Below are 13,459 nucleotides of genomic sequence, written 5' to 3'. Positions count from 1 at the left end.
TCCGATTAAAAAAATGATTTTCCCATACATTGGGCTGTGTCCGCACTGCATGGGTTAAGTGCTCGTTTTTTCTAGGTGCTCAGGTAAAAGCTGTACTTACCCATTTCTCTGATCCTCCGGAATACCATGCTCACCCACATCTAGCAGTGGACTGTTCCTGCTGTCCTCATGTCCAGAGCCAGCCTGTGGGTGTGATGACGTCAGGAACAGCCCATTCACAAGACCAATAGCATGCGGGGGGGGCAGGAGCAGTGGACCGGTCTTGCGCTCCGAGATTCAGCGGATTAGGTAAGTGTAAGGTAACTTTGCTTTCTGAGCCCCTAGACACCTTACCCATTGGTGGCTTTGATTTCCACAGTGTCCCCTGACAGATCCAGCAGGCGAACCCTGCTCTCTCCAAGCATGGCTACTGAGTTCCACAAACCATACACTTCTGGCCTGTGGTTAAAGAGCTTATTCACATTTATGCCTTAAAACACTTTTGTTATGTTGTACATAGTTGCAGGAAATACTTTGTTTTCAATGGTACCTGTTCAGATACCTGCCCTGCAGGTACATTGTAGAAAAGAAATCTGCGCACATTTTTTGACATGAGGATGCACTTTAAGATCCTATCAAATAAAAAAAAATACGTGGGCAGGCATTTAAATGCACATTGTGTGCCAAAAGGCAGCTGAACACACCCAGTAACGCAAATGATGTAAATGCGATCATAACTATGCCGCCAGCCTTCTGCTTGGCATTTCATTAGAAAGATCAGTGGGCACTAAAGGGAGCAAGCTAATGTAAACTGACGACAAGAATTACTGACTTCTATGAGCTCTCTGCCTGATCCTGCTTCAGTAAACCTATCTTTAAAATGCTTGCTCTGTTCTCTGGCCCAAATAACAAACTAGTTAAGAAAGATAATGAAACCATAAACCAGAAAGAAAAAAAAAATGCTTTAGTTTCATGACAAAAATTCAGGTCCTCCCCTACTCAAGTCATGGCATAGGTCTTATGGTTTGCTCTGTCTTTGTGACGGCGGCAGCAGTCCTGGTTCCCAAATATTACAGATGTTCTCACGAGGTTTGGGTGATCTCTTCAAGCTGAAATCTGGGTACAAACAAAAATTATTTAAATATATTCCTCAATACTCCATTTTATTTAAATAAATACCTCTGCAATTCCAGTTACTACCTTGGAATAGTAGTGGTGACAGCACAGACAGCATAGCTGTGGGAGAGATCCTGCAGCTCCAACCCCCCCACTATAGGATGCCTTCAGAAAACTACAGGAGGGGGGCGGAGACAAGACCAGTCACCCTGCACAAGGAAAAAAAGCAGCAGTGACCGGTCTTTATTACAGGAAGTTCCTGCACAGAGGTAAAGTCTCACACTGGATTACTGCACAGATCTGGAAGGAGTACTCAAAGCACACCCAGATTCAAATAAGAATACACATGGCTTTTGTATTTAGACAGTATTTGCTTATCCTGGAGTTCAGCCTTAAATTATATGCAAGTCAGCAGCTTTCCTAAACAGGGCCTCTGACATCTGAACAGAGGCAGCTGGTAGAAGGCTCACCCAGCACTGTGTGTCTATGCAAACCTTCCTTTTATCCTATATTGTTTTTAGGCTCTTGGTTAGTATAACTCTGACAATGATCACCAACTGTGCAGACAATATTGTTCTAGCAGAACTTTGAGTTTTCACTATGCCAGAAACTTTATACAGCTTGCACTGCAGAATGTCTTGATTCTGAAATGCCCAATACCGCTTTTTACCTTCCATAACATGGGAAATCATTGACAATTATACATTACATCTTCACAAATAAATCAGCAACATGAAATGCAATCATGAGTGTGCCAACTATATTGACCAGGGGTTTATAAACAAAGGGCTAATTTACTGTCCTTCAGACCTTAGGGGGGGCTGGACTGTGGCCAATGGGAGCAGAAAATGTCATGGCGTCAGTGAGAAGTAAACAATGCTGTAGACTTGCTGTTCAGTGGGAGTAGAACAATTACATAGTGCCTGTGGCCAATAGGAGGAGGAATAGTGCTCCATCATTGGTGTTACTTGAAGGAATACTGCTCCATCATTGGTATTAGTTGAAAAAATATTGCCCATCATTGGTATTTGTTGAGGTAGTAGTGCCCCATCATTGGTATTACTTGAAGGTATAGTGCCCCATCATTGGTATTAGTTGAGGGAATCACACCCTATAATTGGTAATAATTGAGGGAATAGTGCCCCATCATTGGTATTAGTTGAGGGAATAGTGCCCCATCATTGGAATTAGATGAAAGAATAGTGCCTCATAATTGGTATTAGTTATTATTATTATTATTATTATTATTATACAGTATTTATAAAGCGCCAATAGTTCGCTCAGCGCTGTACATTACAAAGGGGGACAGAACATGTGACAGAACAATACCAATACAATGCAAAACATGAGGGGATCGAGGGCCCTGCTCTTTCGAGCTTACAATCTAGAAGGGACGGGATAGTGATACAGGAGGAGATAGCTGTGGGGGATGGAGTGGTAGGAAGAGTGGAGGAGGTCGGTCAAGTTAGCAGGGGGTAGGGTAGGCTTCCCTGAAGAGATGGGTTTTCAGGCTGCGCCTAAAGGAGAGGAGAGTAGGTGATAATCTGATGGGTTGGGGCAGGGAGTTCCAGAGGATGGGTGACACCCTGGAGAAGTCCTGGAGGCGGGCATGGGAGGAGGAGACCAGGGAACTAGAGAGAAGGAGGTCTTGTGAGGAGTGGAGTGTGCGTGCTGGGCGGTACTTGGATATTAGGTCAGTGATGTAGTATGGGGCAGTATGGTGGACAGCTTTGTACGTCAGTGTTAGGATTTTAAATTTGATCCGTTGTGCAATCGGAAGCCAGTGGAGGGATTGGCAGAGGGGGGTGGCGGAAACGGAGCGGTTGGAAAGGTGAATGAGTCTGGCAGCCGTATTCAGGATCGACTGAAGCGGGGATAGCCAGCGGCGAGGCAGGCCAGTGAGGAGGGAGTTGCAGTAGTCAAGTCGTGATATGATGAGGGAGTGGATGAGCTGTTTAGTGGTTTCTGGGGTTAGGAACGTGCGTATTTTGGCGATGTTGCGGAGGTGGAGTCTGCACGAGTTTGTTAAAGATTGGACTTGGGGCTGGAAGGATAGGTTGGAGTCCAGAATGACACCAAGTACTCTGGCCTGCAGGGCGGGTTTGATATTGGCGTTGTTGGATGTGATGGAGAAGTCAATGGGGGGTGGTGTCCGGGCTGGGAGGAAGACAAGAAACTCGGTTTTGGAGAGGTTCAGTTTAAGGAAGTGGAGCGACATCCAATCTGATATGTCGCTCAGTAGGTGTGTGATTCGGGCAGAGACCGAGGGGGTGAGGTGGGGGGTTGAGAGATAGATTTGTGTGTCATCGGCATAGAGGTGGTAGTTGAAACCGTGCGAGTGTATGAGTTGGCCAAGGGAGGAGGTGTAGATGGAGAAGAGAAGGGGCCCAAGGACAGAGCCTTGAGGGACCCCAACAGAGAGGGGGAGTGAGGGGGAGGTGGTAGCATTATAGGTAACGCTGAAAGAGCGTTGTGACAGGTAGGATGAGATCCAGGAGAGAGCAGAATCTCTGAGGCCGAGGGAGTGTAGTATTTTGAGGAGGAGGGGGTGGTCAACTGTGTCGAAGGCCGCAGAGAGGTCAAGGAGTAGGAGCACTGAATAGTGGCCATTAGCTTTGGCGGTTAGAAGGTCGTTGGAGAGTTTGAGTAAGGAGGTTTCGGTGGAGTGTAGGGGACGGAAGCCGGACTGTAGGGGATCGAGGAGGTGGTTGTCGTTGAGGTGAGAGCATAGGCGGGTGTAGACGAGGCGCTCGAGGAGTTTAGATGTAAATGGGAGCAGGGAGATGGGTCTGAGGTTGTTCGGGTCATTGGGGTCCAGGGAGGGCTTTTTAAGTATGGGGGTGATGTGTGCATGCTTCAGAGGGGAGGGGAAAGTGCCGGAGGAGAGGGAGAGATTAAAGATGTGGGTGAGGGAGCGTAGGATGGAGGGGGAGGGAGGTCGTAGGAATTGTGAGGGGATAGGGTCGAGGGGGCAGGTGGTGAGGCGGGCATCAGAGAGGATCTTGGAGACTTCCTCGATGGTAGTAAGGTCGAAGGTGCGGAGTGTTGGGGGAGCTTCAGTATGAGGAATGTAGGGTGGGGTGGAAGTGGAGGTCAGAGCAGTGGTGGGGCCGTGGGAGAGGGGTGATGAGGGGGTAGCTGAATGAGGGGGAACGGGGTTGGAGGGAGTTTGAGCAGTGACTAAGTCCCTGCGGGTAATGTCGAGGGGGAGGGGGGATGAGGGGGTAGCTGTGTGAGAGGGGACGGGTTGAGAGGGCGTGTGAGTTGCGGCAATGTCTTTGCGAATTGTGTCAATCTTGTTTTTGAAGTGATTGGCAATCTCAAGGGCGGTGAGTGAGGTGCTGGGTGGAGGTGGGGGTGGAGAGAGTAGAGAGTTGAAGGTGGAGAAGAGTCGGCGAGGGTTGGAGGAGAGGGTCTTGATGAGGGTCAGGCTGTAGGCTTGTTTGGCTGCGTGGAGGGAGGAGGTGTAGGTGCGGAAGGCAGATTTATAGCGGGTGAAGGCTTGTTGGGATTTTGTTTTGCGCCATAGTCGCTCCAGGGCACGACTGTGTCGTTTGAGGGTTTTGGTGTGATCAGTCTGCCAGGGCTGGAGCGGTCGGGGTCTGATGTTGCGTGTGGTTAAAGGCGCTAGTGAGTCAAGGGCTGTTGACAGCGCGTTGTTGTAGGCAGTCATAGCCAAGTCGGGGCAGGACAGGGGGAGGATGCTGTCATGGAGTTGATCAGCTGCAGAGTGGAGGGGGGCAGGGTTAAGGTTGCGGAGGTTACGGCTGGTAGTAGTGTGACATTTGGAGGGGTAGGCGTTGGAGGACGAGGAGATAGAGAAGGTAATCAGGTTGTGGTCAGAGAGAGGAAAGGGGGTGTTAGTGAGGTTGTGGGGAGCGCAGCGGTTGGAGAAGACAAGATCAAGAATATTACCGTTGGAGGAATAGTGCCCCATCATTGGTATTAGTTGAAGGAGTAGTGCCCATCATTGGTATTAGTTGAGGGAATAGTGCCCCATCATTGGTATTAGCTGAGGGAATAGTGCCCCATCATTGGTATTAGTTGCGGGAATTGTGCCCCATCATTGTTATTGGTTGGAGGAATAGTGCTCAATCATTGGTATTAGTTGAGATAATAGTGCCCATCGTTGGTATTAGTTGGAGGAATAGTGCTCCATCATTGGTATTGATTGGAGGAATAGTGCCCCATCATTGGTATTGATTGGAGGAATAGTGACCCATCATTGGTATTAGTTGAAGGAATAGTGCCCCATCATTGGTATTAGTTGAGGGAATAGTACCCTATCATTGGTATTAGTTGAAGGAATAGTGCCCCATCATTGGTATTAGTTGAGGGAATAGTACCCTATCATTGGTATTAGTTGAAGTAATAGTGCCCCATCATTGGTATTAATTGAGGGAATAGTGCCCCATCATTGGTATTAGTTGAGGGAATAGTGCCCCATCCTTGGTATTGGTTGGAGGAATAGTGCTCCATCATTGGTATTGTTTCGAGGAATGTTGCTCTATCATTGGTATTAGTTGAGGGAGTTGTGTCCATCATTGCTATTAGTTGGAGGAATAGTGCTCTATCATTGGTATTGATTGAAGGAATAGTGCTCCATCATTGGTATTAGTTGAAGTTATAGTGCCCATCATTGGTATTAGTTGAAGGAATAGTGCCCATCATTGGTATTAGTTGAGGGAATAGTGCCCCATCATTGGTATTAGTTGAAGGAATAGTGCCCCATCATTGGTATTAGTTGAGGGAATAGTGCCCATCATTGGTATTGGTTGGAGGAATAGTGCTCCATCATTGGTATTAGTTGAGGGAATAGTGCCCCATCATTGGTATTAGTTGAAGGAATAGTGCCCCATCATTGGTATTGGTTGGAGGAATAGTACTCCGTCATTTGTATTAGTTGAAAAATTAGTGCCCCATCATTGGTATTAGTTGAGAGAATGGTCCTTCATCATTGGTATTAGTTAAAGCAATAGTGCCTCAACATTGGTATTAGTTAAAGAAATAGTGGCCCCTCATTGGTATTAGATGGAGGAATAGTGGCCCATCATTGGTGTTAGTAGGAGGAATAATGGCCCATCATTGGTGTTAGTAGGAGGAATAATGGCCCATCATTGGTGTTAGTAGGAGGAACAGTGACCCATCATTGGTAGCAATAGGAGGGAAAGTGCTCCATCATTGCTGTCAGTAGGGGGAGTGGTGCCCCATTGTTGAAGTCAGTAAGAGGAATCATACCTTATTCTCGCTGTCAGTAGCAGGAATTATGCCCTATTGTTGGTGTCCAGTGGGAGGAATATTGACTCGTAGCAGTGGGAGGAATAGTATCCCAGGGGCTGGATAAGAGCAAGCAAAGAGCCACAGTTTGGCGACCACTGATCTGGACATTGGCTGGTCAAGGTTCAGATAATAAAGAAGCCTCCAAGCTGCAGCTGCTGCTGTTCTGTCTCTAGCTAACCCACAATTATTATGCTCTAGGAATCCTTTATCATGTGTTAAATGTATATATGTTAAACAAAGATTTTACTAATATATTAAAAAAAATAAGCTTTACAACATAGTAAACTTTTAAAATAAGCATTCCCATATCATTGGGAATCAGTGGGAGAAATGTGTTTTCTTTACCCACCTCCATTCTGGACAACTATGGCAAAAGAAGGTGTCTTCTAAATATTTTTCATTCTTCAATGTGTGTATGTCTATTTATGAAGAGTATTTTTCACAGAAATGATTGTTGTTATTCAATAGAGTTAGATTATGTGGTCTGTTTCTATATCTAGTGATGCTGACACTGTTTCTGCAGGAAGAAAGCCTGACTTTTCAATCACAGTTGGATCTTTTGGAGGCCGAAATACTTCGCCAGAGACAAGAGATGAAAGAACTTCAGATGGTGAACAAGGAGGCAGTGACATCACGGGAAATGGCCCGAGTACGTGGTGGGAGATAGTGACATGAACTATAGTCTGGACTATGCAGCGAGACTCTAGTATTGTTTCTGTTTTATATAAGTCACCTTTATTACATCATATACATCCCTAAGGAGAGATTCTAGTAATAAAATATGTATATTATACAACTCCTTTAATACATTATAAACAGAGCAGACCCCTCTGAAGAGAGATCCTATTCTTATCTGTGTATTATACAGCGCCTTTAATACATTATACACAGAGCAGACCCCTTTGGGGAGAGATCCTAATTATATCTATATATTATACAGCTCCTTTATTACATTATACACAGAACAGACCCCTTTAGGGAGAGATCCTGGTTATATCTCTAAATTATACAACTCCTTTAGTACATTATACACAGAGCAGATCCCTATGGAGAGAGATCCTAGTTATATCTATATATTATACAACTCCTTTATTACATTATACACAGAGCAGACCCCTCTGGAGAGAGATCCCATTCATATTTGTGTATTATACAGCTCCTTTTATTACATTATACACAGAACAGACCCCTTTAGGGAGAGATCCTGGTTATATCTCTAAATTATACAACTCCTTTATTACATTATACACAGAGCAGATCCCTATGGAGAGAGATCCTGGTTATATCTGTATATTATACAACTCCTTTATTACATTATACACAGAGCAGACCCCTCTGGAGAGAGATCCTGGTTATATCTATATATTATACAGCTCCTTTATTACATTATACAAAGAACAGACCCCTCTGGAGAGAGATCCTGGTTATATCTGTGTATTATACAGCTCCTTTATTACATTATACACAGAGCAGACACCTTTGGGGAGGGATCATGGTTATATCTGTGTATTATACAGCTCCTTTACTACATTATACACAGAGCAGACACCTTTAGGGAGAGATCCTGGTTATAGCTATATATTATGCAGCTCCTTTATTACATTATACACAGAGCAGACCCCTCTGGAGAGAGATCCTGGTTATATCTATATATTATACAGCTCCTTTATTACATTATACAAAGAACAGACCCCTCTGGAGAGAGATCCTGGTTATATCTGTGTATTATACAGCTCCTTTATTACATTATACACAGAGCAGACACCTTTGGGGAGGGATCATGGTTATATCTGTGTATTATACAGCTCCTTTACTACATTATACACAGAGCAGACACCTTTAGGGAGAGATCCTGGTTATAGCTATATATTATGCAGCTCCTTTATTACATTATACACAGAGCAGACCCCTTTGGGGAGAGATCTTGGTTATATCTGTATATTATACAGCTCCTTTATTACATTATACAGAGCAGACCCCTTTAGGGAGAGATCCTGGTTATATCTGTGTATTATACAGCTCCTTTACTACATTAGACACAGAACAGACCCCTTTGGGGAGAGATCCTATTCATATTTGTGTATTATACAGCTCCTTTAATACATTATACACAGAGCAGACCCCTTTGGGGAGAGATCCTAGTTATATCTGTATATTATACAGCTCCTTTACTACTTTAGACACAGAGCAGACCCCTTTAGGGAGAGGTCCTGGTTATATCTGTATATTATACATTGCCTTTCAAATTCATTATATGGTCTTGTATGTTGTTTGAATGATAAGGGTAATATAATTGTAAAATAAATCATTTTTTGCAGGCAGAACTTCAGTTGCAGGAGGAGGAGTTTCACCGAGAGCGCAGAGAGAGAGAAGCAATCCTGCAGGAGTATAAGCGTAAAGCCGAGGAAAGGCGTTTGTTTGCCGAGAGAGATCGTAGGGTGAGGAATACTGTTTGATCGAAACTTGGGACATCCAATATACTGTGAAAGACATTTTACTGTGCACAGACTGATAATGATGGCAAAAATAAACAAAAGCAAGGAGGAGGCAGTGAACCCGCAATCATGTCATTCACTGCTCTTTCTTCCTCTGAGATAAAAGCTGGTACAATGAATGCCGGGCCACCCACCTGCATAGACAATAGGTGATCCATGCATGAATGTTATCAGAACAATCGTTGAATAAATATTGTTTGTCCCTGCACATCTGACTGCCATCTGAGGTCTGTGGGTAACTTAACATCAGTTGAAAGAAACACCATCACCATTTTTTAAATGTATTTATTTATTTCAGGTACTTATATAGCGCCATCAATTTACGCAGCACTTTACATATATATTGTACATTCACATCAGTCCCTAACCCTCAAGGGGCGTACAATCTAAGGTCCCTAACTCACATTCATACATACATACACATACTAGGGACAATTTACACAGGAGCCAATTCACCTACCAGCGTGTCTTTGGAGTGTGGGAGGAAACCGGAGTACCCAGAGGAAACCCAAGCTGGCACAGGGAGAACATGCAAACTCCAGGCAGGTGGTGCTGTGGTTGGGATTCAAACCGGCGACTCTAGTACTGCCAGGCAGAAGTGCTAACCACTTAGCCAATTTAGGTAAAAGCTCATGAAAATCCAGCACTTTAAATGCTTAATGGCAGCATTTTTCATTTTCATAAATAATTTTATGCCTTTTAATGTACCTTTGAACGTGCTAGCAAATTTGACTCCTCCAGGAGAGTAAATTGCCTAGCATAGCCCCTCCTTGTATATCACAGCCCTCTCCTCCTATGGGAATGTTTAATTACTGTCTGTGCTGGCCCATGTCCTCTGCCCCTCCCTTCACCTCCCTGCATAAACATTTATGTAGTTGCTTGGGGAGCAGGAAAAGGGAATACTATAGTATAGAGTGTCACAGCTGTGAGTCTGCTGGGACTGCTGACATCACATCCAAGGTGGTGACTTTCAGTAATAGTCTCAGGGCTTTAGCCTCAGCTGCCTGCACAAAGGGGGCTTTGCCAGGTAAATAACATGCATAAAATACTTTTAATACATACATATTCTTAAGAATGAATGAATGAATGAATGAAATGAATGGCCAGGTGATAGGCCATTCATTGGCCTGTTAAATAAACCTGTCAGAAACATACAATTCCCATGGCAGTCCCACACTTTCTTTGGTACCCTCAATTTGCTATAACTACCCCTTTTTTAGCCCCCCATCTTATATACATTACCTCTTTACCTCTGCTGTCTGTCTCTATGAGGTGTCATTCACTTCACATTATAATACCTTGTGGGCATGGTCTACAAATTATACATATATATCTCTGGGATTGGGCATGTTAGTGAGGGTGGTGCCTATACAACGAAGGGCTGTTAATATAAAAATGGTGGGCAAATTGTGAGTTGATACCCCCATATGTTTCCATATTTCTCTGCACCGGATTATAACCATCCTTCTGCCCATTTATATAGGCTCAGCGTGTATCATTGCCAGGAGAGGACACTCCTGTGGAAACCCAACTGGTGGCAAGTGGACAGGAGGAGGAAAAAGCAATCCGCACTTATCAAGAAGCCTTTCAGAAGATCAAGGAGGCCACCGGGGTGACTGACACACAGGTAGGGGTTTCTTGGTTTGGGGTTAAAGAGAAGGTGCATATATGATGACAATGGATGATGCTCCTCCTGACACATGTCGATTGACACATTATTATGAGGCTATGGGTGTTTGAATGCTGCACTGAAGTGCATATCTGGTACCAATAGTGTCCCTGCCTTCATCACTAAGTTAAAATGATTGTAAAGTTATTTTTTTTAGATAACAAACATGTAATACCTACTTTGTGCAATGGTTTTACACTGAGCAGCCCCGATCCTCCTCTTTTGGGGTCCCCCACCTGTGCTCTGGGCTCCTCCTCTTCTCCGTGTTCCACCATAAGAAGGTGCTTCCTATGCAGGCATACATACAGGCTAGATCCTGAGCCATGTTCTGTGTGTCCATTGACACACAGAGCATGGTTTTGCCCCCTCCCACCCTCCTGTTTGAATTTGATTGACAGCAGCTGGAGCAAATGGCCATTCCAGTGAAGAGGGAGAGAGCGCACCACCGTTCTTGAGCACAACACTGGATTGAGATCTGGTTCAGGTAAAAATTTGGGGGGGGGGGGGTGCTGACAATAGAAGGTTTTTAAATGAATGCAGAAAATCAATTCTCTGAGCAGAAGGGATGCATTACTAATTTACCTTACTTCTTTTCTGTGTCCCACTCTGGAATTAGGAAGTGGTCAGGCGTTTTGTAGCACAGGGAGAGACTTATCGACACCTGGATGAACTGAAGAGCGAGAATGAGAAGACCCTGGTGAGGCTGAAGGAAGAAAAGGAGAAGCTGCAGGAAGTTTTCCAAGAGCTCAAGTACTCAGGAGAGGCCAAGCTATCCAGGTAGATTGTTCATAGAATCCCACTGGTTACCATCCTTGAATTAGATGGTGGATGGTACCATTTTAGATGAAGAATTGTCTTTTGAGAGTAAACCAGCACCTTTACATTCTAACAGAAGGTATACATATTTCACTGACACTTTTGGACTTATTTAAAGTGTCAGAGCGAAATAAAAAAACATATGCAGTATATGTTATATTTATCCCTTTATCCCCATATTTTATCCCTTTAAATACCGCGCAAGTAAAGAAATATACCTGTTGATTCACCAGAAACAGCTCCTAAATTCTGTTATGGCGTGACAACACAGCACTTTGTGTGAATTGAGTAGTGTCAGCCCTGCCCAGTTTTCTCTTGCCAGACTACTCACTATTTGCCAGAGTCAGGATCACTAGTGTGACATGGTCCTTAGGCTCAATTCACAAAACATTTATCAAAGGATAAAGGCTGGTATACACCTTGAGAATATTGGACCAATGATTGCCCAGGTTTTTTTTTTGCATGCTAGTCTCATATCGAAAATGAATAGGTTACCAGAGTTACGAAAATTATCGTAAGACAGAATACAACTTAGGGCGACGATGTAATGTATTCTTTTGTTTCCGAGCATGCACATCTTGGTCACTTGATTTTTTTTTACGGACAAATACCATACTGATTAAATGAAAGTTCTAATATCTCACGGGAAAACGTCTGCTTTTCCCTTCTGATAATTCTGCATGAACTGTTGAAAGCTGCGTACTAACGATCAGTATCGTACAATCACTCCGAAAACATTTTTTTTTTCTATTTTTATCATTTGTACTAGGCATTTAAAGGATAAATATATATAATTCACAACCAACTGATGAATCAAAGCGGCGTATACACTCCACAGTGTCAAAACTACAAAAATATTGATATTAATGATAACTTTCCTATTATCACCAATACATAGTATATCCTCTAAAAGAATATATCATATATACAGTATTATACCAGTGACAGAACCAAAACAAAATTGTGCTTATTTTATAGTGAACTACAAACTATACTGTGATATCACAAATTAAAAATCCGTGATAAAAAATAATAATCCAGTGATAAAAGATAAAAAAAATAATAATAAAGTCCAGTGATGAAAAAACTTCTCGTAATGAAAACCATATGGTGTTATCAACCATGTACAGTGCCCGCAGTACGCCCCCACTCGGGTGTGCACTCACCAAATTTGCCTTTATTATAGAGTAATAAAGAAGGTTTCCACTGGTATAAACAGGAGGTTCCTCCAAAAACAGCCCACTCAATGATCAAATGCCAGGATAATTTGAATCTCCATTCCATTAATACTCCATACTCCACCATATCATGAAAGAGAAGAACAAAAACCCTGCTCCAATGGTGTATTACACAAGATAAATTGATTTATTGCTCCAAGTATTGCACTTACAATGCTAAAAACAAACACAAGCCCATTGTCAGGGCTCCGGGTATGACCAGAGGTATGTGAACTGACGCAGGGAAACGCAGGCTTCAGATATGTTATAAACAATATAATTTATTAATACTAACAATACATAAACGCAGTGCAATACTAAAACATAACACAGTGCAAACGAACCAAACCAAACCACCCACAGATAACAATACATACAGTGCGAGCGTAGTCAGGCAGGCCGGGTCAATAACAATCGGGCAGGTAGGAACAGGAGGAGCAGGCAGAGAGTAGTCAGGTCACGAGCCGGGTACAGCAACTAATGGGCAGGTAGGTACAGGGGGTCAGGCAGAGAATGGTCGGGGTCACAAGCCAGGGATCAAACAGGAGAAGTCAGCAGAGGTCCGGATCAGGCAGGGTCGGCAACAAATCAGTCAGACAGGAACAGGGACAGGAATGCAGGTAACAAGATACAGGGCCCATGGAAAAACACACACCAAGGCCCAGACTGCAGGTCTGGCCATCCCTTAAATACACCTGCAATCAGCCTCAGGTGTCTTGGCTGACTGCAGGGTTGAGTCTCTGATTGCTGAGAGCACCCGCTGGCCAGCCCTGGTACTGCAGCCCACAAGGCAGGTGAGTCCCACCATTATTGGCAAGTCCATTCCTGACACCCATATAGCACATATCTGTGACCAGCAGATACCGCCTGGTGCTCTCACCACGTCT

General features: G+C 43.9%; 1 protein-coding gene across 1 annotated transcript in view; it reads left to right on the top strand.

Annotated features, from left to right (window-relative positions):
• Positions 1-13,459, top strand: part of ODAD3 (outer dynein arm docking complex subunit 3) — a 58,966-nt gene that overhangs the window by 19,918 nt on the left and 25,589 nt on the right. Inside the window, exons 8-11 of the mRNA XM_089688840.1 lie at positions 6,899-7,024; positions 8,694-8,813; positions 10,354-10,497; positions 11,156-11,316. Coding sequence (XP_089544966.1) covers positions 6,899-7,024; positions 8,694-8,813; positions 10,354-10,497; positions 11,156-11,316 — 551 coding nt within the window. The remainder of the gene's footprint in view (positions 1-6,898; positions 7,025-8,693; positions 8,814-10,353; positions 10,498-11,155; positions 11,317-13,459) is intronic.

This window comes from Staurois parvus, unplaced genomic scaffold (genome assembly GCF_062004578.1).
Source record: "Staurois parvus isolate SC_StPar_1 unplaced genomic scaffold, SC_StPar_1.0 ptg000456l, whole genome shotgun sequence".
NCBI lineage: Eukaryota > Metazoa > Chordata > Amphibia > Anura > Ranidae > Staurois > Staurois parvus.
This window is presented reverse-complemented; position numbering and strand designations above follow the sequence as displayed.